The 23,717-nt window shown below is 42.1% G+C and overlaps 1 protein-coding gene across 1 annotated transcript in view; it reads right to left on the minus strand.

The window, feature by feature from the left end:
• The window catches only part of LOC148033804 (lysine-specific demethylase JMJ18-like), a 40,148-nt gene extending 16,908 nt beyond the window's left edge, over positions 1-23,240 (minus strand). Inside the window, exon 1 of the mRNA XM_087681804.1 lies at positions 22,924-23,240. Within this exon, the coding sequence (XP_087537930.1) occupies positions 22,924-22,943 (20 nt within the window). The 5' untranslated portion in view covers positions 22,944-23,240. The remainder of the gene's footprint in view (positions 1-22,923) is intronic.
• Positions 23,241-23,717: the final 477 nt, after the last annotated feature.

Genomic DNA, 23,717 nt, shown 5'->3' on the forward strand with positions numbered 1-23,717 from the left:
AACAGCCTCCTCCAGGATTTCAGTGTTTTAAAGAGTATCGCGGTCACAAGACATTTCCAAAAGAGAGTGAGCTTTTAGAATTTCAAAATAAAATTTCTTGCTTGAAGGTCATAGAAGCACCACTATAGCAAAATAATTGGAAATATGAAATGCAAAGATTCAGAAAAGACTGATGTGAGGCTTAGCGGAGGTAAATTTTAGTATGGCATGTATCAGGTCAGGTAAACTTTTATATACAACCTTAGTCCTTAGTGAATGGACTGAGAGATATCACAACAATGGAACTCCAACAGAGCAAAGTTAATCGTAATATGTTTGGCGCAGGCCAACCATGAGCACAAATACTCATGAGAAAAAATGTGCAGGTCACATAAAGACCTAGATAGTTACAAAATAATACTTTGTATGAAATAAATCGTTCTCCTATCAATTGCTTGATTCGATACAGTAATCCATGTATTTGACGATGTATCCGCACATTATACCTCATATTTTTAAAGACCAGTGAATCATAGTTTTGTGACTATTCCACAACATTTTGAGGTAGTTTAGAACAACCCCTAGCGCACAGAGAATGTTTATTGCAAACTTTAAGTACCATGCTCACTCTTGTGCAAGTTATATAAATCTATATGTACTGCTAAAATGTCTTGCAAGCCTGTGTGCCTTAGAATATACTGCAGGTCAAGACTGCTGCACTCAGCCTGAGCATGTGGCCCCAGCCTCTTGCCCTCCTGTCACTCCTAATGCTAAAAAAACCATTTGGGAAGGCTGCCACTTGTCAAAAATGTTGGGATAAAGGCCCGCTTGACCTCCGTGTATAGTACACACACACCATTCAGTTGTACATGTGAATACACCCTTATATGCCCTAAGTATAAATACATTTTATTCTTTGTGTACCAACACATTGTTGGTACACTCAAATCTAATCGTACTTTCACTCTCCCTCTCTAACTCTCGCCGTCACTATCTCACTCTCCTCGAAGTGCTGCACATCCCCAATTGAGCACCAACAACTCGTATCAAAGCATAGGTTGTGTTGAATGCTACAGCAGTCATGTAGGAGTCGAACGTTCAGCAGGTAGAGTTGGTGGTGCAGCAGGCTGCACAATGTGTGGCGCTAGGCATCACAGCGACGAACGTCAGCAAGTATGACTTGCAGGTCACGCAACGACTAGGTGTGCAGGCGACTTAGCGGGCAACAGTCAGAGGTGACAGTCAAGTCGCAGTCAACAGGCGACCAAGCCAGTGACCAGTGCCCCGCGTGGGAGTGACGGAGCGGGTAGGCAGACCAGGCACGCACAGGCGACGAGGACCAGGCACCGGAGGGATGGACACCAATGGTGGGCGGCACGCGAGGGACGGACGCCAGTAGGTCGTTAGATGTGCCCCATCTGACGGGTCAATGGACACACCCCTCCCCACCCCCCCCCCCCCCCCCCCCCCCAAGTTTTTTTTATAAGAAATCCGTTTTTTTTTAAATCATAATTCTCACAAATTTCTTAATCCTTTTTCCCTTGCCTTAATGGGAGTTCACACATGGAAGCACAGGTTCCAAATTTGTGCAAATTCGAGCCCGAAATTTTGGGGCTCTTCCCAAATTTGATCTTGTCCATGCTTGACAGTGATATTCACGCTCAGCTAGGTCAGATTGGCTGACATTTATGCACTTTTGGACCTGAAATTTGGGGATTTGTGCAGAATTTGGTAAATTTTTGAATTTTTGCCCATGTGGTCTCGCTGGTTCATGTACAAACAGAAGAGATTTATTACAGTTTGAGGAAGAACAACAATGTATTTGCTGGTTCAGCTTGTGCTTTTACAGTTCAGGGCATTTACTCTTGTGTTTGTGATAAAATGGTTGCAACTTCTTCCAGTTCAGACATCAAGAGTTTGATGGAAATCAAACGGTTTGATGGTCATGGCTTTGACCTTTGGAAAGACCGTATGCAAGGCATATTGTTCCTAAAAGATTGTGAGGATGCTTTGCAAGAAGATAAACCCGCACAAATGTCTAATAAAGATTCGGCCAGAGTAAACAAAAAGGTTGTGGCTTACATTAAGATAGGTGTCACTGATGATATCTTGACAGACATTAAGGGTTTAGATACAAGTTTATGCAATATGAGAGAAGCTGAAAACTACCTATGAGATCACCACACATGTTAATCAAATGCATTTAATGCGCAAGTTGGTGAATATGCGATTGGATGAGTCAAAGCTTGCAGCTGAGCACTTGAGTGCATTTACAAGCATTTTAAATCAGCTCAATGATGCGAATTTGGATTTTGATAATAAGTTGAGGGCGATCTTTTTGATCATGACACTGCCTGATTCTTGGGAGACCTTGGTGGTTTCTCTCAACAATAACCCCAATCTCTCATATGGTGGGGTGAGGGGTTCAATCTTGAATGAAGAAATTAGATATATGTCTAGTGGAGAAGGCAATAACTCGGCTTATAATGTAAGAGGCAGGGCTGAAAAAAAAAATGCAAATGCAACACAGAGAAACAGAAGCAAAAGCAAAGGAAAGGAAAAGAGTGACATTACTTGCTATCACTGTGGTTGAAAGGGCCACAAGAAACCTGATTGTAGGTATTACAAGAAGAAACAAGAGAGAGAAAAATGCAGGAGACAAAAAGAAGAAAGAGGATTAGACTGATGCATCTGAGGCAACCAAAGGTAAGGAAAAGGCCAATGTGGCCTCTACTATGGTCATAGAGGAGCTTTCGGATACAGAGGCTGATGTATTATGTGTAGTTGATTATGATGCCCTTGTATGTCACATGCAGGATATGCAAATTACCAAGGCTGATGTGATTGATGCACTTTTTTCAGTTGATGATGGTGTCACTCAAACTTGGATTGTAGACTTTGGTGCCTCTTTCCATGTGACTCCTTGCTTAGAGTGTTTTGCTACGTTCAATGCAGGCAGTTATGGAAAGGTATATCTTGGAAATAACCATGCTTGCAGCATTGATAGGATTGGCACTGTACACTTGTCTTTAGACAATGGGAAAAAGCTTGTGTTGAAATATGTCAGATATGCGCCTGGCATGAAAAAGAGTTTACTATCTGTTGGTCAACTTGTCTTCCATGGTTACACTACACTGTTTGGTGGTGGATTGTGAAAAGTGAAAAAGGGTTCCATGCTAACTGCTAAAGGAACCAAGAAGGGCACTTTGTATTGTTTGCACTGTAAAGCCTTGAATGGCAAGTTTCTTGCACTTGCTGAAATTGGATGTCATTTCAAGTTATGGCATAAGAGATTAGGCTATACGAGCCAGAAATGACTTGATGTCCTTATCTCTTTGAAGAGGGTTGATGGAAAAGACTCTAAACTTGACTTTTGTAATGAGTGTCAGTTTGGAAAGCAAATAAAAATTTCCTTTTACTCTAGTGTCTCTCGTAAGTTCAATGTCTTGGACTTAGTGCATTCTGATGTATGTAGTATGCCCGTGAAATCGTTGGGTGGTGCTGCATATTTTGTCCCCTTTATTTATGATTGTTCCAAAAAGATTTGGGTATACCTGTTGAAAAAGAAAAGTGAAGTGTTTGTTGTTTTTAAAACTTTTCGTGCATTTGTGACCACTCAGACAGGTAGAAAACTGAAATGCTTGAGAACTGATAATGGGGGTAAGTTCACATCTACTGAATTCAAATCCTTTTGTGACTTGCATGGAATTAAGAGGGAGCTTACAACTCCTTATAGCCCTTCTTCAAATAGGGTGGCTAAAAGATATAATAGGGCTTTGTGTGAAAGAGTGGGGTGCATGCTATCCACTACTAATCTTCCTCATGAATTTTGGGGAGAGGCACTCAAATCCGCGGTTCACATTTACAACCCCTCTCCAAACAGGTCCTTAAATAATGGCATCCTTGAGGAGGTTTGGTCTGGCAAATCGGCCTCATATGACCACTTATGCATATTTGGCTGTGATGCTTTTGTGCATGTTAGAGATGAGCTGAGGAACAAACTTGACCCAAAATCCACCAAAGGCATTTTCATGGGCTATGGTGATGAGGGTGAATTTGGCTACAGAGTGTGGTTACCTCAGTCCAAGAAAATTATTCACAACTGTAATGTTGTGTTTAATGAGGCAAAGTAGCTAAAAGGTACTTTAGCCTCTAATGAAGATATGAAAAAGGTCAAATTTCAGAATTTGCAACCAGCTATTACTTCAAAAAATGAGCCTCATGATACTGTACCACAGGCTGAAATTGATGATCAGCTGGTTATTTCACAAAACCCTATGTATGGCAACATTGGCTTGATGCTTGGGGCACAAAGTAGCATGTTTGGTACTGCATTTGCACCCCGAATGCTTGTGGGGCTCAAGGAATGAATGTTGGTCAGACAAATGCTCCGTTTGGCATTGGTTTTTATGTAAAATCAGCAAATGCACCCTTTTTGCAGCAGCCAGCGTATGACAACTTGACATCCAAAGGGGCAGCAAAAGACTATGATGAGGGTGGAAAAGCAGTGAAGTTTGAGTCCTTCACTGATATATAAGATAGGCTGAAAGCTTTGACTTTCATTCAGCAGTTTGATGCAGCCTATTCAAAGGGAAACTTCACGAAGTTCTCAAAGATTCGAAAGGTAGCCACTTTTCTTGAAAAAGAATGTGCATGAGATCCGCAGCTTCTTGGGTTTATGTTCTTACTACAGGAAGTAAATGTGCCATTTAGATGGACAGCAATGGAAATTTCAACATTTGAAAAGTTGAAGGAAAATATAACTTCATATCCTGTGCTCATATTTCCCGATCTAGGGAAGTCGTTCATAGTAAAATGTGATGCATGTGGTAACAGCATTGGGGTTGTTCTTATGCAGGACAGCCGAGTTGTGGCTTATGAGAGCCGAATTCTCCATGGTGTAGAAAAGAATTTGCAGGTCTATGAGAAAGAGTTCTTGGCTGTAATTCATGCACTGTCTGCGTGGAAACAATATTTGTTGGGGGCTGATTTTACAGTGCAAACAGACCATCAAACTTTGAGGTACTTTCTGATGCAAACAAAGTTGTCAAAGAAGCATATGAGATAGGCAAATTTTCTCTCTATGTTTCATTTTCAGATTGTACATATTGATGATAAAAAGAATGTTGTGGCTAATGCACTGTTACGTAAGCCACAAATTTCAGCTGTCAGTATCGTTTATCACACTGAGTTGGATTCCATGAAAGAGCAATATGTTGCTGATTCAGACTTTGCTAATGTTTATGATCAGCTTTGCAATGGCCAAAGGCATGCACACTTTGTGCTAAGAGATGGATTTCTGATGATGCATGGACGACTGTGTGTCACAAAGCAGTTAAGGCCTAGAGTTATCACTAAAAGTCATACTCCTCCATATGTAGGACACAAAGATATTGATGCCACGGTCAAGGCAGTGGAGCATTTCTTCCATTGGCAAGCTTTGAGGCATGATGTAGAACATGTTAAGACATGCATTGTATGTCAGAAGATAAAGCATGATAGGCAAAAGATGTCGGGTTTGTTGCAGTCCTTGCCTGTTCCAGATAGGCCTTAGTAGAGCATTGCAATGGACTTCATTTTTTAGCTTCTTGAGATGCCTACAAGGAATTATGGGATATGGACTATCATTTGCAGATTTAGCAAACAAGCCCATTTCATTCCGGTGAGGAAGAAAATAAAGACTGATCATATGACACAATTGTTTTTGCAGCACATCTTTCAGTATCATGGTATGTATTCCAGAGTCGATCATTAGTGATCAAGACCCCCGGATGACCAGTTTATTTTGAAAGGGGTTGTTTGAGCATATGGGTACCATGCTGAAATTCTCATCATCCTTTCATCCGCAAACAGATGGTCAGCCTGAGGAAGCAAATTCGGTAGTGTTAGATCTTTTGACGTGCTATGTTTCAAACCACAAGACAGAGTGGGAGCAATATTTGCCCTTGGTTGAGTTTGCTTACAACAACACAGTGCATAGTTCTACGAGCAAAGCTCCATTTGAGGTGGTTGAGGGTAGCAAGAAGATACCAACTATTCTGCAAACTAAGGATAAGATCTTTGAGGCTAATCGTTATGTGGAAAACTTGGATGTAGCCTATGCAAAGATAAAATATGCACTTCAGAGATCACAAGAGAAGCAAAAGAGAACAGCTGATCGCCATAGATGTGCTTTGCAGTTTGCAGAGGATGATTATGTATTGCTGCATTTTGAAAAGGCAAGGCTGAAAAAGATGAATGGAAGAGAAAGATCGTACTCCAAGTTGAGTACGAGATACTATCGGCCCTTCCAACTGTTGAAGAAGATCAGTGATGTGGCATGTTGGCTAAAATTACCTCCACATTGGCGGATACACAATGCCTTTCATGTCAGTTTGTTGAGGCCTTTTCATGGTGATGTGCTAGAGGATATGTCTGCTGAAATTCAGACTAAGGTTGAGGAGCTGGATGAGATTTTGGTACCTAAGCAGATTTTGGCACATAAGGAAAGAAAGGTCAAAGGTAAAGTTTCCAGGAGATACATAGTGAAATTTCAAAATTATTCTCCAATGGATGCCAATGGATGGAAGAGGATGACTGAGTAGACCATCCTCAGTTGTTGCAACTTTACCTAGATACCTTTCAGTTAGAGCCGACTTTAGTTCGAGATCCGTCAGGTTCAGCAAAGCAAGGGTCCAAAGTATTGCCTGATGCTCAAGAGGGAGGTAGCACTTCCACTCCTTCAGTTATGGACAACTCTCGTATGTAGTGAATCTCAGGTGTATTCAACATGCATCCAAGGTACTGCGCTAACAGTATGTTTGCCATGAGATCACTACTTAGTGTACTAGTCACTGTGAGATACATGCAGATGAGCATGAGTTTCACCTGGGCACTCAAACTATACTTTTGCATCAGCTTATGATCAATTTAGCATGAATTTTGCCTCAACTTTGAGACAAATTCTGATCAATTTCAGCTTAGTTTTTTATTAGCTTGAGAACCATTTATGGTCAATTTTGCATCAGTTTTTGCATTGATTGCTCGTCAATTTTTGCAATGTGTTTGTGATCAATTTGGGGTCACATTGGCAGTAGTTTGTGATCAGTTCTCAGATCAGCAAGTGATCAGTTTATGATCAGATTATGCTCAATTTTCAATGGTTTACATCTGGTTCCATGGACAACAGCATGTGTTATGATGCCATTGATGTTTTAACCATGGTTTATGCTTGGTTATGCTATACTATGGTTTGGTTTTGCCAGATGAGTTGAGCTCATGAGAAATAGACATGTCACATGATAATCTGGCAATGTTTTTTAGATTCTTTGTGAGTCTTATGTTATGTTATGATTGGTTGGTAATTTTCAGCATGTGCTGGGCATATGGAATGGTTGAGCAACAGTGCACAATGTTGTGTTAACTATGATGCCTTGTGGAAATTCCAATCCACTATTTTACTTTTGATCCATTTGGCAATGCAATAGTGGACAATTGCAAGGATTTTAAGGGAGAAGGCTATCGTGAGGATATGTATTTTTGAAACCTCACTTAACATGTGGATTAATTTTTAATCATATGGTTAAGTAAATGTTGCACATGTGAGGTGAAACTAGGGTTAGAGTAAATTTACGAGCCCGAGACCTGATAAAATCACAGAATGTCAAAGGCAAAAGTTGCTATAAGTTATGCCGCACAGGTACTTGGTGGTATCTGGTGCCAATTGTTAGCTTAGGTGAAACCAGCCTTCCTTCTCGGATAGGGTGGTTTAACCTGATTAAGCACTTAATTATAGCAATTAGTAAATGAACATAAACTAAAATGCTCACTTTACCTTCATAAACTTGGACAGTGGACACCCTGTTAGCCCCAAAACTGGCGCCCCTTTCGGTATTTCTTTAATTTCAATTGGTGATGGATAAAGCCGAGATTACACAATCTCCTTGCCTGATTCAAAAGCCCCTTGCTGTTCCAATAATCAGCAAAGCATTCGGGCAATTTGCCCCTTGATTTTCACCCAGGACTTGCTCTAATGGAGCCCCAACTGGTTAAATGCTGCCCCAAATTCACAATAGATGGGCTAGCATCTGAAATCCTCACAATTCCATGAATTTCCGGTGCTGATTTCAGTGTACAATGCCTTTGACTGATGGCACGGGTCCCAAATGGCTGCTAAACCCTAATTACTGCCATAATTTAGGGTTTACAGCAGTAAACTCTCTGCTGTCCACCAAATTTTGGCTGTACTCTGCTACCCATGGTTGAGAATTACTAAGAATACTTGAACATAGACTGGAGGAGATGAGAGAATGCTGTAGAAAGAGAGAAAATCAGCTGAAATGTATCTTCTGATTCGTAGCTCTGATGACAAATCTATTGGCACCAACGGCTTCAAAAGGGGAGGGGGGGGGGGGGGGGGGGGGGGGGGGGGGGCGTAAAACACCAACTCGGCTGGTGAGCCCTCCTCTCCTACCACCGCCTCTCTTGAGGCGGAAGAGAAAACCTGCTGCCCCCCATCCTGTCGCGGCTCGCGATCAGTCGTCGTCACCTCTCAGAGCTAAATCTGGTCACCTCCTCTCCCTCCTCCAAGCTTCGAATGGCTGCCATTCAACTTCCACCACCCTCCAACAACCTTCTTCCTAGTTGCATGGGAAAGTTTTGCCAAGTGGCAGCCTTTCTAATGCATTTTCAGCCATTAAATTAATTTTTCAGAAAATTAATTTCAGCCCTTTTGACCCTGCCCTAAATTAAACATGCCCATCTTGAATGAAATTGGCTAGGCCATTTGCAACTTCGAGTGGTTTCCAACCTCTGTTGACCCTTAGACTAGTATTAATTAATTAATTAATGCTAGTCTCTAGTATCCACTAACACTTAATGCACTTAATGGCTAAACAATTATCCTAGGGTCCAACCTGGCACCAACTGACCACCAAAACCCAGTTGGCATAACTTAACATAACTTTTGCCTTTAACACCCACTGTATCCTCGGGGTCATTGGCCCGCTCCAATGAAATAACTGCCATGTGCATCACATGTGCTAAACAACCTTGTACATTTGATTAGTAACTTAATCAAATGTTACTAGCAAGATTAAAGCATCTTAAAATTTCACGTCCCCATGACACTAGGTCATTCATTTGCCCATAAGTGTCAGTTGGTGACACTAGGGAAGTAGCATTTAATGGTATCCAACGCCAATATGATAGTCAAAGATGACACAGAGACAATCAAGAATGGAAGTTGCCTAGCCAATTTAATCATTGGCTAGTCAAATTATTTTTCAAGGCACCGAAATAATTATAAAATGAATTTTCAGTATTTAAAGACTAAAATTTAATATTTATTTATAAATAATGCTGGAAAAACCATATGGAAAGGCTACCACTTGTCAAAAATGCCATGCAAGACTGAAAAACGTCTTTAGAGGCTGAAGAGAGTCATTTTTAGTGTATTCAATCTACAAAGAGAGGGAGCAGATACTGTTGCTCTGATTTGCAGCTATTGGAGGATCTTTTGAGGCAGCCAAGGGTAGGAGAAGACCAGTCAACAGCAAGTGACAGCATCTATAGGCTATTGAGACAAGGCAGCAACAGTAAATGATTGATTTTCTTCAATTCTTTGCATCTACAAGCTATTGACACAGGGCAATAGCACTAAATGACAGATTTTCTTCAGTTCTTCGTGAAGAAAGTCTAAATTTTCTCTCTCCTCAGCATTCTCTCTCATCTCCCAACCTTTCTATAGCCTTGCTCCAAAGATTGCAGCATTGAGATCACTAGAGCCTGAGAAATTTCAGATTTCTACGCTGTAAACTTAAACCTTAATCTGTAGCAAAAATTAGGGTTTAGCAGCAGCCTCAGGAAGCGTGCCAAAAATTGAAAGCTCCAAGACTTGGATTCAACAAAGCTGAAGCTGTTTTTTAGCCTATTCAAGTGGAGAGACCAGCAAATAATTGAATTTGGGGCATTTTCCATCTCCATCAAAGTGGGTGAAGGCCAATTGATTGCCCGAATCAAGGGGCAAATCAGATTAAAAACTTGCTGGTCATTTTGAACAGCAAGCGAAGTTGAAATACCAAAAGGGATTGGGAGAATCCCATTGTACATCAACTTCTTCTTCGATTAAGTTAAATAAATACCGAAAGGGGCACCAATTTTGGGGCGAACAAGGTGTTCAATGTTCAAGAGACCATCACATCCAATAAGTTTATCCCCATGACTTTGAGGCAAGAAGCTTAAACATAAGAAGACTTGATCAAGCAATGCAAGGACAAAAAGTAATCACGCTTTTGTAGTTGGCACATCTTCAAAGAGCAGTCAAGAGTAAAGAAGAGGAAAAAACCAAAAGAGCAACAATCAAAGGAGAATGACAAAAATCTAAGAGTCATCCTACGTGCCCTCACAGTGAAAAGGCCACACATCTAAAAGAAAAGTGTTAAAAGAAGTATCCTCACCTTTGGCTTGGGATCAAGGAAGGATCGAAGGATTCTAAGTCTACACCAGCCATGTCATCAAATGCATTCTTTGTCCGTCTTTACGAGGTAGAGGACACAACTCTTGCTTCTTCATCTGAAAAGCCATGGCTAGTAACTATGAAGCATCCGATCACATGACATACAAGTGTGGCTAGCTCTAGGATCTCCATGACAAAGTGGGTTCAATCACCATAGGTAGCAACTCATCATTGCTTGATTGAGAACTTGGTTAATCAAGATGTTGACACTATTTCTTTTCTCCTTGACAAATAAGTTTCTCATTCAACAACTGAAGTCCTTTATGTTCCAAACTTGGGTTTCAATCTTCCTTCCACACATGGCCTCCTCCAACTTCAGCCCACATATTGGTCACTTAAGCAAAAGTGACAATGGAGGATACCTCATCAATTGACATGGCTCGGTCCTTAAGAGAATGGGCTTTACCAACTCACAACCCCTTACCACCCATTCTTCATTGAAGCTTGGGCTCTTGTGCCAGGATCATTATGTTCACCTCAATTTTGATTCTATTAATTAGGCTAGCAAGAAGGGTATGGTAAAAAGATTGTCGGATTGCCCTTCCAAATTTCCATCTATTTGCCCCTATTTGGGGGGCAAACAACATCATGCACCTATGTCTATTGCTTCTATCCAATGAGCTTCAATACTCTTGGAGCTTGTTCATACTAATTTCAATGGTCCACGCACACTGCATCTTTGAGAAAGGCTAAGTATTTGATGCTACTAGTTGATGATTATTCAAGCTATGTTTGGGTTTTACTCATGATAGAAAATTTTGACAAGGGATCGCCATCTAACATTTAAAGCAAGTGTTGATGAGCAAGAGGGGGAGGGGGGGGGGGGGGGGGGTTTTGGGGTGTTTTTTGTCAAAGCTCAATGTAGCAACCATCTGACCCTCTCTACGTCGATCACCACCATAGATCGTTGCTCATTTGTAAAGCATAGAGAGGCTGCCACCAATGTCACCAATGAGTAGTCATCGAGGATTGTCAATGACCAAGTACACCAAAAACCACCATCCTCTGAGGAAGCCTTTGGAAGCACCTAAAATACGAATTGACTTTAAGAAGCTAGGAACATAGTCCAAGTTGAAGGTAAAGAATTTATAGAGACCGCTATCCCAAGCTTACTCCTAGCTCGATACCTACAGTCAATAAGACCCACTTCAATATCAAGTTGAACTTCACTACTTAGCCAAATATTATGTGACAAGTGCTCAAGTTTTAGATCTTAAAAAACTCATCATTGGGTTAGAGTTTATGTCTGATCCTCGAGATGTCCACCCTAATCTAGACTACCAATGGAGGGCTTGCAGTGCTACAATTAATATCTACGTGATGCAAGGACTGTTATTCATGTTTCATTCTCAGCTTCAGTATTTCTCCCCTCAAATCGTTGAAGCCATCGCATGTACAACTAGGGATTAATTCCAATGCATCAATCTTGACCATGACATTCAAGAGTTTTCTATTAGGGAAAGGGATGATCTAAAAATGAAGTTGGTTGAATATATGCACTTACACAACAAGTGGTTTCCTACACTCCTATGGAGTTAGGCAGACAAATCCATTTTGAACTCCCTTGTATTGAAATTATGTTCCTCACTAGCCCTACCTCCTTTTAGACCTCCTAGGCTAAGTAGGCTAGTCCAACTAGTCCTTCCCTAACTCTCTAGGCTAACCATCAAGTTAGGCCCATGGGCTAATTGTCCAATAGGCTAAGTATCTATTTAGACTTCCATACTTCTTTCATTACACTTTCAATTTAGAATTTACATTGCATCTTCAGCTTTGACCTAAACCCTATTGGCATTCATGTTAGTCATGCATTGTCATCTCCTACCTCTGAGTCTTGTCGGACGTGGACATTAGGAGCTCTAACATGTCTATCATGTGTTTTAACAAAGGAGGCAGCTCATTCTAGAGCATGCATTTCTTCTCTTAGTCGGTTTAGGTGTGTTCACACTGGCTGATCATTCTCTAGCTCAGTGAACTTTCTTTTACACGAGATTTTGGCTGCGTTCACACCATAGGATGAGGGCAATCAGCAATTTTTATTGGCAATTGCATTTCCTACAGCATTTATTGCGAATCTGCTAGCATTTATGGCCTCCTTTTTCAGCAATCAGCCAGTTTTGGGGATTTTCAGCTATATATAGCTGCCCCTCCTATTTGGCTGGTCATTCTTCTTTGTTCAATGCAAATCATTGTTCTCTTCTTGCTTTATCTTCTCCTCCCCTTTTCTCTCTGTGTTGAAGAATCTTTTCTATTAAGCACTCTCATATGGTATCATCACCTATGTGAAGACACGGAGTTTCCAACCAAATAGGAGACCACATTGTTGCTGAAAAACTCAAACTTCAACCTGTTGTTTTGCATTTCATAGATGGCATTCGACAAAGGCAAGACATCCACAACTCTTCTTTTGCAGGTGTTGCAAATTTTCCCTCCATTCAAGCTCTCCTAGAGCAAAATGCAACAACCTTTGTGTGTTTGCAGGTTACACAAAGATGCCTTACCACCGGTTCCAAGGCTTTGATGACTCAAATGAGAAGTCTATTTGTACTCTCTGAGAGAGCATGATCATTGCTAAGATCAGAGGCCCCAACCCCATTTTGAACAAGAACCCTCTTGACCGGTCACACAGATCAGAGCAACCATCTACTTCCCCCTCTCTTCATGTCTCCCACAAGGCCCATCCTTCCGTCCCTACGATGCCCATGATGGCACCGTTACCACAAGTACATGTTCTTCCTTCTCTCCCTAAAGAAGACTCTCTAGATGGATCAAATTATTTGCTTTGGTCTTGTAAGATGGAATGTGTTTTTTATCATTTCAATCTTTGCAAGTTTGTTACCCACCCCATTCCTCATCCCATGGAGGATCCCCGCGTGGGATCAACGATGGATCATGTAGCCCTATAGGATCGGCTCAATTCTAGAGCCCAATCTTTCCTCTTTATAAGTTTACAGGATTCTATCCTAGTGCACGTGCGCAAGTTGCAACAGCCAGTGGAAGTGTGGACAAAACTTGCTTCTTTGTACCATCAAAAGACATTTGCCCACCGGATTACTCTTTAGAAGAAATTATAGATGCTCGCTATTAATAACCCTCCTTCCATGAAGGATCACATTAACAAATTGGAAGGACATGAGGGATGAGCTTTCCTCCCTCGACAAGATGATATCTTTAGAAGATATGGCCATGATTCTTTTGACTGGGCTACCATTTCCGCAGTATATTGTCTTCTATACTAGCCTTCTTATAGCGAGGACTCGAGACTACGATGGGAGGTGCTTGCCCTGCTTGTCTTCGAGCATGACAAGCATCTCAAAGAGATAGCTTTAGTAGATCCAACTCCACAAAAACCTTTACAACAAGTACATGAGGGGAAAAGAAGAGAGAGAAGAAATCAAAGACCAAGCTCAAGAAGGAGAAATATGAGCATTCTTTAGGCTTTGACACAGATTCAAAGAAACCTAGATACCTACACTATATAAAGGAAACACATCCCAAGGAAAAATGTTGGAAGAAGTACCCTCACCTTTGTTTGGGAGAGAAAAATGGAATTAAATCACTTGAGTCTTCCTCTGCCTCTACACCAACCGCGATTCTATGTTCCTTCATATGCATGTGTCATAGGAGCCTTCTTTAGTGGATGCTAACCTTGGCTTATTGATAATAGTGCTTAGAGTTATATGAGTCCGCGAGGAGATTTACTACAAAATCTTCGTCCATCTGAGAGTCTTGTCACTCTTAGTGACATTTGTTCAATGCCTATTAGTGGTGTTGGCACTTTGTCATTATTGCTAGACCATTCCTTAAGCTCCATTTCGGAAGTCCTACATGTTTGAAACTTGGGCTTTCCCCTCCTCTTAGTTTATGGTACTAGACTTGCTATTCAAGTTGTCTTCACCAAGCAAGCCATGTTTATTGAGGATTCCTCTTCAAGAGTTGTTTTAGCAACAGGTTGGCAGCCAAGCGAGCTCTATAGGCTCCACTCCCCTTCTCTTATGCAAGGTCCTCCAAGGCAGTTGTCTATTGCTACACACGTTCTCGATTGTGCACCATCTATTCCACAAGTTCCTTCCCATCCCCCACCCTCTTCTCCAGTGGTTCCCTTTGTACCCCCCCCTCCAATTTCTAGCCAAGGGGGACAATATTGATGATATGATTATGGATTTCCTAGCCCCTAGTGTTTTAAAGGGGGATTCCCAGGATCATAAGGACCTTCTTTATTGATGATCTACAAGATGAACTTCATTGGCATTGGCACTCTTCCTGTCACCCTCGAATCTGCATCTTCTTCAGCCTTCAACCACACCAAGATCTAAGAGGGGGTATTAGTCATCATGTTGGTCATGCACTATCATCTCCTACCTGTGACCATCAATCTAAGTCAGATGGGGACATTAGGACCTCCAACATGTCTATCGTGTTTTGATGGAGAAAGCAACTCATTCTAGAGCATACACTTTGTCTCTCAAGCAATTTAGGTGTGCTCACATTGGCTGGTTATTTCCTAGCTCAATGCCTTTTCTTTCCCAGTAGTTTTTGGCTGCATTCACACCACCAAATGAGGGCAATCAGCATTTTCTATTGGCGATTGCATTTCTTGCAACATTTATTGCAGGTTGGCCAGCATTTATGGCCTCCTTTTTCAGCAATCAGTCAGTTTTGGGTATTTTCAACTATATGTAGCTGCCCCTCCTATTTGGCTGGCCATTCTTCTTTCTAGCAAGTTCAAATTGATATGTTCTTGTCCATCTCTGACAAGGACTACTAGCTACTCACTCCATCTCTATCACTATCATTATCTCCATCACCATCACACATGCTATCATCATTATTCAACTTGATTCGATGCCCTCACTAATGCCTTGGGCTGTGTGCAATGACTAATCAATCCTCATTGTATTCAGCTTTCTTCTTTGTTCACTACATATCATTCTTCTCTTCTTGCTTCCTCTTCTCTTCTCTCCATTTCTCTCCATGTTCATAATTCTCTTCCATTCCGCCCTCTCACAAAAACATCTCAAATATGAAAGACTCACATGTAGATTCTCAAAAAAAAATTCTCCAATGCTTACATGTTGAGCCTGATTTTTAGTTCATACCTAACAATGCAACAATCTACTAGTTCTAACTACAATAAAGATATAGATTTTCTACCCTACACTATTTTGGTGGTTGAGTCTTACTTTTTTGCTCAACTTGTGATTTGAGCGTTACTTTTTGGTCTACCTAAAGAAGAAGAGTATGTTTCCTCTCCCAAGGCCGAGTTTTAAACACCCTTCAATGATACCATGAAGACTCTCTCTCCTTGCAGCTCTTCAAAATAAGATGCTTCTCCTTCTGCATGAACTTTTGGACACCCATATCCACTTTAGCTCCTCCTCCTTAAGCCCCAACTCCATGGTTTGAGAGGGGGTTGCTATCCCTTCTTGGTACATTCAAGCTCCAACTTGTCTTCCATCGTCTTCACCATCAATATCATTTTCCATATTGCACGTGCATTATTTCTTATCTAAGGGTACTTAGATAAGTAAACAATACCCTTAAGACCCTACTCAAGTGGCACAAACTGCATTAGCATTGTATTTGCGTCTTGAGTTACCCCTTGCATTCGCAATCTGTTTATGGATACTTGGAACTTGGAAGAGTGACAAATTTGTTTAACCTTCCAAGTGAAAACCCTTGCACTATGTAACATGTTCTCCTTTGCCTCATCAAGCAAAGACATGTCAGAAGTGGAGCAGCGGTGGAAGCATAAACATGTGCTGAAATAAACTGCTGAAACACAAGACAAAAAGAGAAAAGAAAAGAACACGATACAGATGAGAACTCAGATGTATGCACGAGAAATGGAATCCATATATCTGAACATGAGACAGTCGCATACAACAGTGAGTCACTGGCTGCGTGGGCACTGGCACTGGCTCCTCTCTCCACAGAGTTTGCAGATGGTGAAGATGATAATGACTGAGGAGGAGCCACTGAGTATAAATAGGCTGAAAAAGTGGGGAGCAATAATGCTGGTCGGACAGCATTAATGCTGGCCGACTGGTGCATAAAAATGCCCCAATGACATAAAATGCCATACCAGAAAAATACCTAAAATACCTAATAAAAATGCCCAGCCCAGATCAAGCTCAGACTCACACATGAGCTGACAAATACTCTGCTAACACCCTCTCTCAGATCATGGGTGATCTGATACAATACAATAGTACAATGAAAAGGGATCAGAAACTATACAACATAGAACCACCAAGTAGAACCATGGATACCCAAGCAGTGGGTGATCAAGCCACCACCAAGGTGCCTCGGAGAGAACCTGATGTCGATGTCGATCGTACCAAACACCTGAAAAATAGAGAAGATCATAGCATGTCTCTGTGTCCGTTACCAATGTCTCGCAGTAGCAGACAAGATCATCCTGTCAAAAATGCCCCTTAACATAGGTGACCATGGATTCCCCGCCTTTGGCCAGACCGCCAAAGTGTCCCCTCATGTGAGCTCCAGACGAAAGCCTCCCGCTCTCTGTCAAATAACCAGCTCAGCATGAACCTGGATGTCAATCCCAGCTCCAGGATTGGATTCCGCCAGACTGAAGTCGATGCGTCAGGGACGTCCCTCTCTGGAACCTGTGCACCTGTATAAAAGTATAGATGAGGCGCGGCTGCCCCATCTGAACACCCGCTCACACTCCCTCTCTGGCACAAGAGAGTCGTGAGGGATGACCTCATCACCACCACTAGAAAGCAGCCGAGGAAGGGACCACCAAGCCCTTCCCGCGATCCAAAGAAGAGGATCCCTTCCGCGCCTTGGCCTTCACCTTGGTCGGAGGATCTGAGTCGGAGTCTGATGAAGGAGAGGACTCATCGGTAGAGTCAACATCCCGCTTCGTCTTCTGCTCCTTCCTGGAAGCCGCTAACTTCTTGCAGTCCTTCCGCAAATGTCCCTTCTTGCCACAGTGGTAACACTAGGCCTTCGACTTCTTCTTCCCGTCACCCCTCTCTGAAGCTACATAAGCCTCACCTCCATAATGTGCCGGAAGCCGCCCCTGGAATCTCAAGGATGCCTCATGCTCAAGAAGCATCGAGGTCATATGTGTAAAACTGACAGGAGTCGATGATGTCTGCGCCCGCAAAGCATTGGCCACTCCATCAAACTCCGGGGGGAGCTTGTAGAGGACCATCCCGACAAGATGCACCTCGGGAAGAGCAGATTGCATGTGCCGAAGCTGGTCCTGTACCTGCGTAACACAAAGAAAAAAAGACTGAATAGTATCTTTCGGCTCAAACTTCATCTGCTGGAGCTGGCCATAAAGTGTGACGGCCCGCATGGTGGAAGGTGCCTCGTACATCTGCTGCAACTTCTGCCATACTTCAGGAGACGTCCTACAGGAGGTAACCGCCGGTAAGACCGCTTTAGAAATACACCGAAGCAACGCCGAGTAAGCACGGGCATCGTCCGAGTCCCATGTGAGCACCGCTTCCTCATGGTTGTCCTCATCAAAGTCTTCAGGAAGAGGAAAAGGATGGAGAGGTCGAGCAAGAGCTCCACAGACGATGTACCATAGCCGCTTCTGCACAAACCAAGCTTTCATGACAGCACTCCATGTGAGATAATCAGGTCCATGTAACTTATCATCAGTGGAAGTGCACGGAGGAGCCATATGGAGAGGATAAGAAGAGAAGTAGAGAAGAGATGGAATGTAGAGAGGAAACACAGCCAAAACACAAGCACAGACTGCAGAAAATGAGAGTTCACATGCAATATAACCCAAAATCTGATCAATAGAAGACAAAATCTGCTGCAGAAAGTCAAAAAATCAGTCAAAAACTGCCAAAAACAGCAAAAACGGCCTGAAGTAACAGTCACCCAGCCACGAGAGATGCTGAATCAGCAAAACGCAGACTGTAAACTGGAGAAAACAGGTAGTAAACTGTCGCCAGCAGCTGCAGATGAAAAACGCAGGCAGCAGAGGGTGCGTAGGCAGCAGAGGGTGCGGAGGCAGCAGGCGATGGCAAAACTGCAAAAAACGCAAGCTGACAACAGCCCCAAAACAGGTCGCCTGGCTGCGACAACAGTCGTCTGATCAGCAAGGGTACAAAACAGTCCTGAAATCAGCAAGAAAACACAGCAGAAACACAAATCCTGAAAACTGATACCATGTCAGAGGTGGAGCAGCAGTGGAAGCATAAACATGTACTGAAATAAACTGCTGAAACACAAGACAAAAAGAGAAAAGAAAAGAACACGATACAGATGAGAACTCAGATGTATGCACGGAAAATGGAATCCATATATCTGAACATGAGACAGTCGCATACAACAGTGAGTCACTGGCTGCGTGGGCACTGGCACTGGCTCCTCTCTCCACAGAGTCTGCAGATGGTGAAGATGATGATGACTGAGGAGGAGCCACTGAGTATAAATAGGCTGGAAAAGTGGGGAGCAATAATGCTGGTCGGACAGCATTAATGCTGGCCGACTGGTGCATAAAAATGCCCCAATGACATAAAATGCCATACCAGAAAAATACCTAAAATACCTAATAAAAATGCCCAGCCCAGATCAAGCTCAGACTCACACATGAGCTGACAAATACTCTGCTAACAAGACATGCACACAGCGTAATCCCAAATAAGCCAATGGACATCATTATACAACATTTACTCTCTATTTCACAAATCTTCTAAATCAACACTCTTCAAGGGTAGTTTTCACTATGGTTCCCTCCCCACCCCCCAACCCCCCCACTTTTTCAATGGGCGCTCACACAGTGGTGCGCCACCCTTGACAGCTTATGCCTATAAATAGGCAATCCTTTCATTCATTCTTTACAATCCTACCACTCTCTCTTCAATCATTCTTCACCACCTTCTTCGGTCCACAACCACTTCCCTTCTCTCACTAGCCCCTTCCACTACCCTCACACCCCTTCCAAGAGGACATTGCAATTCGTGGCTTGAGACTGCCTTCACCCTTCCTCTTCTACTTCAAGCGCCCTGTTACAGCATCAAGCCTTGCATTTGAAGCATCTTCCACCTGGCATCACCGTCATCTGCTTGGCGTCAACACCCTTTTCCATTAGGCTCCACCTTCACCTGTGTTATTCAGTGTGGAGATCTTCTACTTGCTTGACATCATCATCTCTAGCTCGGCATAAGCATCCTAGCCTTTGGCAACAGTATACATTACCGAGCGTCAGTGATTTCATCACTCATCTATTACAAGGGCTTCTAGGACCTGCGTTTTTACAGTTTGGCTTCTCCTCCATCACCTAGTTTTATTCATTTATCAGAGGGGCTGTTGGGACCTGCGTTTTTGCAACCTAGCTCCTCCTCCATTACCTGGCGTTGCTCGTCTATCACAAGGGCTACCGAGATCTATGTTTTTGCAACCTGGCTCCTCCTATATCACTTGGCGTCACTTGCCTGTCATCACAAAGGCTGTTGGGACCTACGTTTTTGCAGCATGACTCATCCTCCATCATTTAGTGTCATCATTATCCACCTGATGTCAGCATTTGGATTGCTCTCCCTGCATTTGACAACTCCAACACTTTGGGATTTGCATTTTGCTGCCCAAGTCATTCCCCAGCATTAGAGGACTACGGTTTGCTCGCTCGACAGTTGGTGATCATCTTCTGAATCTCCGATTAAATTTGAGGACTGCAGTCCACTCCCTGAACAACCGTCTTCTACCTTCCAATGATTACTTCAATAATCCGCTGCCCAAAGGACTGAGTTTTGCTCACTTCACTGTGTAGATTCCCACAGGTGTTGCCACTGATTCAAACAGGACAATGCAATTATCTTTTGAGCTTTGGCTCTATCATCACCGTGTTCTTCTTTGTTTCTGAGTTCCTCTCCTCTCTCAACGTTTACCATACGCACTATGTTACTCCCCGCAAACCCTATTGTTTCTCTGCATCGTCACTTATTTTGACATGATATTAGAGCATACATATTATTTTTTACATCCACCACTACAAAAACAACTGAAAGGCAAGATTGTAGAGTGGCTCAAGAAACCACATTTGCAATCCTAGTAAGCCCTTAAACAATCCTTCATGACATCTATGGTCCAATGCCTTGGTCTCTTCAAGATGGAACCTTTTGGTTCAAGCATAGAGCTTGTCTCTCATCTTCCATAAGAACTCATCTTGGCCTCACTAGGATTTTACCCTTCCTTGGATGTAACCTAAAGTTAATCTCAAATTATGTGCATCATGGATGACAAATTCACCCTCGAGCATCACCACCAATGGTATATCCGCATTGGGCAACATTGCTCCCAAGCAACTTGTCCATGAGACCAAGTTCCAACTTGCCTAAGGTGCCACCCTTGAGACACCATCCTTGGTCTTGCATACAAAATCTGCTTGATGAGACATGTCTTGATATGGCTCTCCCACAATTCCCTTAGTGTTGCCACTAAGCCACCTTGTTTGCAAAGGCTGTCATGCTAACTCGTTGGGCCACAAACAATAAGACATCAAACTCCCTTCTCAACCATGTGCCCCATATAAACACTCTTACATGCATATTGTTCTCTAGGTAATTGAAAAAAAACTAGCCCAAGGTAGTTAGGTACGATCCATCTAATCCACAAAACTTAGTACAGTACTAAACATACACCAAAATATCAGACAAAATATAATGCTTCGTACGGTTATTAAAAATACACAAGAGATTAGGGGTTAATCTAGTAAATATTACTTGCTTCAACATGAGAGTTATGACCCAAGAAATAGAGTGTCACAAGGCATTACATATTTATACTAACTTTGACCTTGTTGCATCAACAATGAATAGGATGAGAGTCGAGACCAAATGTGAATATATTAACCCAATAAGTACTAATGAAGATAGGTTGGTAACTTGTAAGAGAGAGACAGGGGAAAACTCAAGGAGAAAGGTGGTAAGAGAGGTGGAGATGGAGATGGAGGTAGATAGAGGTAGAGGATGATGAAATTTTTCAATCTATCCTTTTTCTTTTTCAAATTGGCAAGGCCCTTTTTTTAATCCAGTACGAACTCGACAAACAGAATTGACTGGACTGGCAGCTCGGACAGATCCATTTTGTCCACAAATGGATTGCAACCCTGGTTTAGCCAAAGCCTTAGATCAAAACTCCTCAAACTCTACGCAAGTATCTTTGGTAGAAGATAGACTAAGATTCTCACATAGCCTACCAGAAATCATGAGACAAGCAACCCCAAACTCGATACAAGTATTAAGTAGGAAAAAAACTCAACATAATCATGATTCGCAACTTGATAGTGCATCCCTCATGCCTACTCCTACCAACTAGGATTCCATATGAGTAGACTCATCAAACTAGATTATCATATTCCCATTAGCATCTAGTGGTTTCATACAAATTACGACAACAATAGAATGCCATTTATTCCTTTGATACCAATGAAACACATAGATCCACCTTACCTATATGACATAACACATGCCATACAAATATAATATAAAAAGATACATACATGAATAACAAGTCTATCTCCTAACCATATAGCCAAAACAATCTCCCTCCCAAGCATGGAACCAACAACATATTGTGCCTAGCTCGCCTTGCAAAATTAGTGTTTAATAACCACTAACCCATATAATTCCGAGCACTTAAAAGTGTAAGTGCATGGATGTGAGACAATTATTCCTTAACCGCCCTACTAAGATAGTCATCAGTAAGGTTATTTGTAGATGACCAATGCTACAAATGCCCATCCTGTATATCCAAGGATGTAACAAGTACATGGAAGAAAGAAGCACAACAAAAAATGCAGCTAAAACCAAAAGTATCAAACAAACCACACCAATAGTTGTGAGTGTGTTTCAAAAACAAGCACATCTTTAAAGTGCATGTCATAGAAGATTAAAGCAACTTTGTGAACTCTCTTTTCTAACTTGCCTCTCCATGCAGCTTTTATGATAGTTTGAGCAATGAAATCAACTAGCCACATCCTCCTCTACCTCGATACACGTAAGTTTAAGGGTTAAAGATATCATAAATGTATAGTCAAAGCATCTCCTTTCATCAAAAGCTTGAAAGAGGTGGATGCAAGAAACCTTGAGGAGGAGTATTTGGATGGAAAGGCCTCATCCTCTACTAGTCCTCCATTGAAGAACTCGAAAGTTGTACCTCACAAATGCCTTGACACCTAAGTGTAAGTGTTTACTCCTAGTAGTCGTTTAAGGAACTCATTATCCTTGGCATGAGATGTGGTTTTTTTTTTTTCAGAAACTTCCTCATTTTACCTGTTGTGATGCCTTGCCTAGCGCCTCCCTTGGTTTCAAGCACAAATGGCTCCTTATAGGTACTAAAGAATTTGCTGTTGGATTGGAAAACAGTAAGCATGCAACGCCTACTGGGATATGGTAGGTGTAAGTAAAATAAACAAGCAAAAGGACACACAGAGAGAATCCTATCTTCTTACATACCTGCAGGGATGTGCTTTCATCAGATCATGGCCCAACCCTAGAACCTGCCCTGCAGCCCTTGAAAGGAACCCGAAACGGAAACCTGCCAAAAGCGTCAGAGGATGACCTATTCCACAATTTATATCCCCACCAATATATACTCGCGGTTTTTCTGTATGACGTGGCAGCAGCAAAGTGGTTTTGGCAGGGTCGGCCAAAGGTGGTGACGCGGGAAAGAAAACGGAGTCGGTGAAAAGGTGGACGAGATTCAGAAGGACCAGGTCACCACACACACACACACACACCCCCTTTGGAGCCACAACGGAGTGGAAACATTTGATTTTATGCTACTTTCATATGCATCAAGGTTAGGGCTTCGGGGCGTTCACATGGATCAAGGTTAAATCAAAAGAAACAATAATTCTATCAATTAAATTAAACTTTCATGATTAGAACAAATAGTAGATCTTACGGACGAGGGAGAGAGAGAGAGAGTTTTATTTTGGCTATAGTGGAATGGGAGACTACAAATATTTAATTGATAATGTGTTCACATGGATCTAGGTTAGGGCTTAAGAATGTGGAAATTTCGCTATACTTTGGATCATGATTAAGATTTATTGTGTTTGCATGGATCAAGGTCGGCACTTCAAAGCCTAGATCTCCCCACAAAAAAAGGATAATGCTATCAATAAAACTTTCAGTATACTAACATATATCTTATTGCAAGTTTTATTGATGAGCAATGTGAGAGAGAGAGAGAAATGTGTGCACGCACGCATGCACACACACACACATATAGAAGCTTCTATTTA

Source organism: Lygodium microphyllum, chromosome 7 (assembly GCF_053477565.2).
Source record: "Lygodium microphyllum isolate KBCC chromosome 7, Lygodium_microphyllum_v1.1.10, whole genome shotgun sequence".
Lineage (NCBI taxonomy): Eukaryota > Viridiplantae > Streptophyta > Polypodiopsida > Schizaeales > Lygodiaceae > Lygodium > Lygodium microphyllum.